The 6,000-nt window shown below is 61.2% G+C and overlaps 1 protein-coding gene across 1 annotated transcript in view; it reads right to left on the reverse strand.

Moving 5' to 3' along the window:
• The window catches only part of FAM102A (family with sequence similarity 102 member A), a 33,801-nt gene extending 28,328 nt beyond the window's left edge, over positions 1 to 5,473 (reverse strand). Inside the window, exon 1 of the mRNA XM_004757235.2 lies at positions 4,935 to 5,473. Within this exon, the coding sequence (XP_004757292.1) occupies positions 4,935 to 5,080 (146 nt within the window). The 5' untranslated portion in view covers positions 5,081 to 5,473. The remainder of the gene's footprint in view (positions 1 to 4,934) is intronic.
• Positions 5,474 to 6,000: the final 527 nt, after the last annotated feature.

The following is a 6,000-nucleotide window of genomic DNA, read 5'->3' on the forward strand; positions in this document are numbered from 1 at the left end:
AGGATGAAGATAAACCCCCTCTGGCTGCCAGGGTGTTGGACCGCCCACCCCCAGCAACACCAGTGACCACAGGGTCGCCCCACGGCAGCCACCAGACCGCACACACTGAGTCCTCAGGCTCCCGAGACACGCGAGCAGACATTAGCGGCCGTCACAAGGCTCAGCACAGCTTCCCAAATGTGAGTCGGGACTTTTAGGTACTAAGCAAGCAGAGTTCAAGGGCATTCAGGGCGCTCAGACACCCGATATCATTGCTGCTGAGAAACCACGACCAAGCTCAACAGGAGGAACAGGCCTCGGGGAACAGCCTTGGCTCCACAGAGCCAGATCACCTCAGGTCAGGGCTCGGCCACTGCCAAGCTGGCAGACGGGTGGCCGGGGGTGCCAGGATGGCACCTGCCAAAGGTGTGGCTGGTGGGCGGCAAAGGCCAGGTCCAAGGAGCAGACATCAAGGCCAGGCCTGGGCTCGGCGGCTTTGAGCTTCACCACAGGCACCAGCAGCACAGTCTGACCCCACAGGGGCACAGCAGCTGGCCTGCTGCCCCCCTGGCTACCCAGGGAGGTTCCTGTGGTTTGCCAGCAGGACTCTCTCCACAGTCGCCTGCCTCCTCACACCCCCCAGGGGCCAGGCAGGACCTGGTAAAACGAAGGCGGCAGACTACGGTGAAGATCCAAAGGTGTGTGGTGGGGTCAGGAGCCCAGAGCAGGTACCTTGTGGAGAAGGCAGCCACAAAGCCTGGGGCCAAGCACTGCCACGTGGCACTCTTGCCAGATACCTAATTTAAAAGAAACCGAAAGTCTAGATTTTTATTCTGCCAAAAACTATTAGGACACCGTATGGGGAACCAAAATCCAGGCTACATTTCTGGGCGCCCTGTGAACTTCCATCTTCCAGCAGCCACTAAGCACTGGCTGTGGTGTCAGGCACGTCAGCACCAGGAAACCCACCTACCCTCTCTGCCAACCTTCCCTCCAGGCTGCCCGCTCTTCTCCCACTGCCTGTCACCTCGAAGCCGGGCTGGCAAAACCCACCCAGCCAACTCCAATGATCCCTGACAGGGTGCTGGTCAGGCCCCCCCGCCTCTTCCCCACTGAGCAGCCAAAACCCATCAGCTGATGGGCAAACCAGGCCACGCTGCTCCCCTGCCCCTCAGCTGGGCCCCCAAGGCCAGGAGTCAGGCCTAGCCGCCCCCACCTTCATCTGCACCAGTCTCTTCCTACCGTGCAGGCCAAGAAGGTGCTCTCTGCCTGTCTCCTCCTGAAAGGGCTGGCTAGAAGGTAAATCAACACCTCCCTCTCGCTCCCTCCCCTGGCACCACCAGCACGTGCATGGGCCAGGCCACAGGACCCGGGCCAGCTGGGCACAGAGACCTCTCAGGATGTTTAGGATTCTTCTTGCCTGAAGGATAGATTGGCTCAAGGCTGGAAGCCCGCACCCAGCCTGCCCTGGAGAGACTAATGCTGCCTCCCAACTCACCAGACTTGGCTGGGACCTCTGCATCCCTCCCAGGACCCCTGGGAAAGCCTCCCAGATGCCACTTGGATGCATCTGCCTGGAGGGCATCCAAGCAGGGACCTTGGCAAATGCCCACTTGCCCCAGGCACAGCCCAGACCTGGCCCCAAATCCACAGGAATGATTTTAGCTTCATCCCCATCTATGGCCCTAGGGCCCCTTTCCCTCGGGATCTAGCTTGATGCCTCAAAAGTATCCAGATTTGGACTTTTCCTATACCACCCCACCCAATAAAAGGAACCTTCTTCAAAGGTCTGGGGACATCACATGGGGCTGTAGCTGCCTCCAGCCCTTTGCCACAGAGACAAAGCAGGACTTTGGAGCTGGGCCTGCCCAAATTAAATCACAGCCCTGCCACTCCCCAGCTGAGTGAAATGGGCCCATCACTTCAGCTCTCCTGAGCCCAATGTCCTCATCAGCTCAAGAGGTGGTTCCAGGGCTCAACCCATCACACCTCCGAGGTGCTCAGCAGGTCCTGAGCATCCAGGACGTGCACATAAAGGCAGTTTAAACCCTAATGATAAAAAGGCTATCTTCCCAATTACATTACGAACTGGGTGACTTCTGGCAGATGGCCTCACCCCTCTGGCTTTGGCACCTCCCCGATCCCCAAGGCCAAGAGGATTAATGGGCACACCGCTTGCAAAACACTGGCACAGAACACGGACCCTCAGAACACGGTAGCTGTGAGGATTATGGTTTGTAAGGAGGCCTCAGAAAGACGAGGCTGGGGAACAGCACGACATACCACCTGTTCTACCTGCTCAAATTGGGTCAGGCTGGAGCTGTGTACCCGGCTGTTGCCATGGCACCCAACACAAGGAAACACACCAGCTAGGAAGGCGGGCACTGCAGGGGTGGGGCCTCAGGCCTGCTCTACTCAGACAACACCCATGCAGCCACCAGCAGTCCCTGGGCCATCCCAGAGATCCGTGGGGTTGGGAAGAGGACACTACTGGATCTGGGCCCAAGATCTAAGCAAGTGTCATCACCCCTGACTCTACCCCAACTCCAAAACAACAGGGCCTTGGCCATCTCGGGGGGTGGGCTGGGAGGCGAGGCTCCCTTCCAGGCCGCAGAACAGGACGGGCGGGATGGGTGTGGAGGGATGGGTGTGGAGGAGGTAGGAGCCCAGGAACCCCTATCTCCTGGGCAAAAGCCAAAGCAGCTCTAAAGCAGCCTCAGGTCCCAATGTCCCTGTCTGCTCCCTCCAGCCACACCTGCCCAGCAACGGAAAGGTACCCAGAGCCCACTAAGTGCCCAGCCTGGGGGGCTCAGTGTCAGCTCCCCCCTCCACAGCCCTGTCAAGTTTCAACCAGGATGAGGGCTGCGAAAGGCTGTTTGGGCTCAGCTGGGATCAGGGAATCCATGGCCCCTTGCCAGGAAGGAAGAAAGGGAGGCAAAGAGATCCAGACTGTGGGCCAAAACCTGGAACTTTCCAGACTTTCCCAGATGAGGGGGTAGGTTTAGGGCAATGGAAAGGCTGACAGGTAGGATGACAGCGGCCCTATTGCCTGGGAGGACACCTCAGTCTGGAGCTAAATATGTATTCCTCAGGGGGATCTAAGACCCTGTCCACCCCCAGCTCACGTGTGGGCCCTCTGTTGACTCTCACTTGTACCTGCCAAGAAGTAGGAGGCCTGGGGCCTGCGGGCCTGGACCTCTCTGCCATAGTAACCACGACTGCTGTGACAATTTGCCTGAACCAGACGTGGCACAGCCGTTATCAATTACCCTCACAACTCTAGGGGCGGGTATGATTTCTCCCATTTCACAGACAAGGAAATGAAGGCTTAGAGGTAGAACAGGGTAATGGTTAAAAGCACACCCTGAAGGAACTTGGGCTCTGCTGTATTAGCTCAGGCAAATCCCTCCCTCCCTGAGCCTCAGTTTTCACCTATGTAAAATGGGGATAATAATCCTACAGTTTCCCCCACACCCCCACCTCCACCCCACTCCATGGCATAGTCCAGCAATTAAGGAAAAAGTGCTAGTAAAATGGGAGCCCCACACCAACAATTGCTGGTTCTTGGAATCCGAGAGGTTAGGTAACTAGCCCAAGGCCACCAGTTAGTGAGTGGCCGACCCCAGACCCTAACTCTGAGCACACCCTTTCCCCAAACCCTTGGGCTGCTCTGTGGGTGGCCACGGGATCAGGATCACAGCCTTCCCAGGCAGCGGAGGACTGCCACCAGCCCCCACAGCAAAGGGCAGCCCTTCTCTGAATTCCTCAGATAAGCAGTTCCCGGCAGTCTGGGGAGCCTCTAGGCCTAAGTGGGCCCAAGCACAGAGAAAAGGCACCCCACCCTGTCTGCACCGGAGATTTCTAAATCTGGGTTACGCTCTATGCCTACCTCACCCCCCAACCAGCCCCCCTTGCCCGCGTCCTCCCAGACCACCAGATTCATCCAACAGGTCTCCAAATAGGCCAAGTTCAGTTGACAACTGCCTCCTGTGAGGTCCCTGGAAAGCCACTTACTTCCTCTTTCTGGGCCTCAGTTTCCCCAGCTCAGAACTGCAAGGCAGCTCCAGCTAACTGGGCCCACAAGGAGGCCTGGGGAGCAAAGGGACAGACCAGGGAAAGGAACCAGCATGTCCTAGGCACTGGGCCAGGCCTGTAGTGCACTCTATCTACAGAAACTTCTCCACAGCTCTGACAGAGACCTGTACTGGGCCCAGAAAGTGACAGCGCTAAGAATCGAACCCCCATCTGTCAAACTCCCAGGCACTCTCCCCCAGCAAGCCTCAACTATATGACCCTAGATGGGCCCAGTCAGCGGGTGCAGCTCGGGAGCTCAGACACCCTCAACACTGAGCCGGACGGCTGGACCAGGGGCAGAACGGGGAAGAACCCATAAACCAAACTGGACGGAGCCTCTTTCAGAGAGGCTGGCAGCCTCCTCCACAAGGGCGTTTGCCATGCAAAGCAGCCCAGCCACAGCCAGGAGAGGACAGACACTCAGAGAGGGCAGGCCAAAATCCAGCCACCTCCCTCCAGCCAGACCGGCAGTGCCTGGGAACCTGTGGCTGGCCCAGGCTCTAAATCATATGACAGCCCAAGCGCCAGCTGGGAGCAAGGTGGCCTGGAGTACTCCTCCTGTCCCAGGCCCTCCAGGCACAAACCCTGGTGGGCTCTTTGTGCAAATCTGAGGAATGGGCCAGTGTGCAGGACCCCCAAAAGGGCTGAAAGAATGAACCTCCAGCTATCCAGCTGGTCACCTGCAGACGGGGGTGACCAGCACCCTGCCAGTTTCCTCAGGCCCAGACCTTCCAGCTCACTCAGTCCTGCCTTGTGCAGACCTGCCCCAGACACACATAATCCCCAGGACGATCTGGGCCAACAGGGGCGCTTCCAAGTGCCAAGGGGCTAGACCTGGCTCATTCCCACCCCCCCGCAGGCGCGACTGCCCCAGCTCCTACCGTGACGACAAGCTGACAAAATCCCCGCCATCCAGCAGCCGGACCTTGCAGAAGAGGACTCCGTTCACGAAGGGGACGGCAGTCAGCTCCTCCAGGGTGAAAGTGGTTTGGAATTTGAATTTCTTCTTCTTCATCAAGAAAGCCATGAGCAAGTTCCCTGAGTCTGAAGCCCCGAAGGCCAAAAAAGGGGGGGAAGCCAGAAATCCCCAGGATTCCTTTCCCTACACCACACCCCCTCCTCAAAACATCAGAGCCGGATCCCGCCCAGATGGTGGCGAAGGCGGCCGAGCAGGCGGGGATCTAAGTCCGGAGGGCCCAGGTCTGAGCGACCAGTCCAGTTCGCGGGCCGGCTGGCTTCACCGTCGAGGCGCCGGGGCTCGGAGCGGTTCGGAGCGGCCGGGGGCTTCACCGGCATGTAAACAGCGGGGCATGGCCCAGGAGTCAGGGGCAGGGGCGGCGGGCGGCGCGCGAGAGGCCGCGCTGGCGGGCAGCATCCCGCACCGCGGTCTCCGGGGAGCTCTCGCCGCGCTACCGGGCGCGGCTGGCGGACCGGTGAGGCCGAGGGCGGCGGGCGGCCCCGCCCCCGCCCCGCTGGCGGCCGGGGGAGGCGCCCTCGCCGCGCACACGCCCCCGCACCTGGGCGCCCGGCGGCCCGCGCAGGTGACTCCGGGGCGGCTGAGGGCCCCCGGGGGGTGACCGGGAGCTCTGGCGGCCTCTTCGGGAGGCGCGGCGAGGACACTCCGGGCCGGGAACGGCCGGCCACGGCCCCCTGCGGCCGGGCACCGGGCCCGGGCAGCCGGGGCGCCGCCTCCTCTTCAGTCCTGGGTCCCGCGCCGCGGGCCCCGGCAGAGCTGAGGCGCCTTTCCGGCCGGCCGGTGGCACCCGCCTCGCTCGCCGCCTCTGTCCAGCACCCCGCGAGGAGCAGCGCCGCCCCCTGTGCTCCGGACACGGCCGCCCGAGCCCGACGCTGTGCGGCGCCACTGGGAGAATGCTGAGGCCCAGCGCGGCCGCCCGCGGAGCCGCCGCCGCGCGCGGGAGGGGCGGGGCGCCGGCGGCCCAGCCTGCC

This window comes from Mustela putorius, unplaced genomic scaffold (genome assembly GCF_011764305.1).
Source record: "Mustela putorius furo isolate JIRA1106 unplaced genomic scaffold, ASM1176430v1.1 tig00000596_pilon_pilon_pilon, whole genome shotgun sequence".
Classification (NCBI taxonomy): domain Eukaryota; kingdom Metazoa; phylum Chordata; class Mammalia; order Carnivora; family Mustelidae; genus Mustela; species Mustela putorius.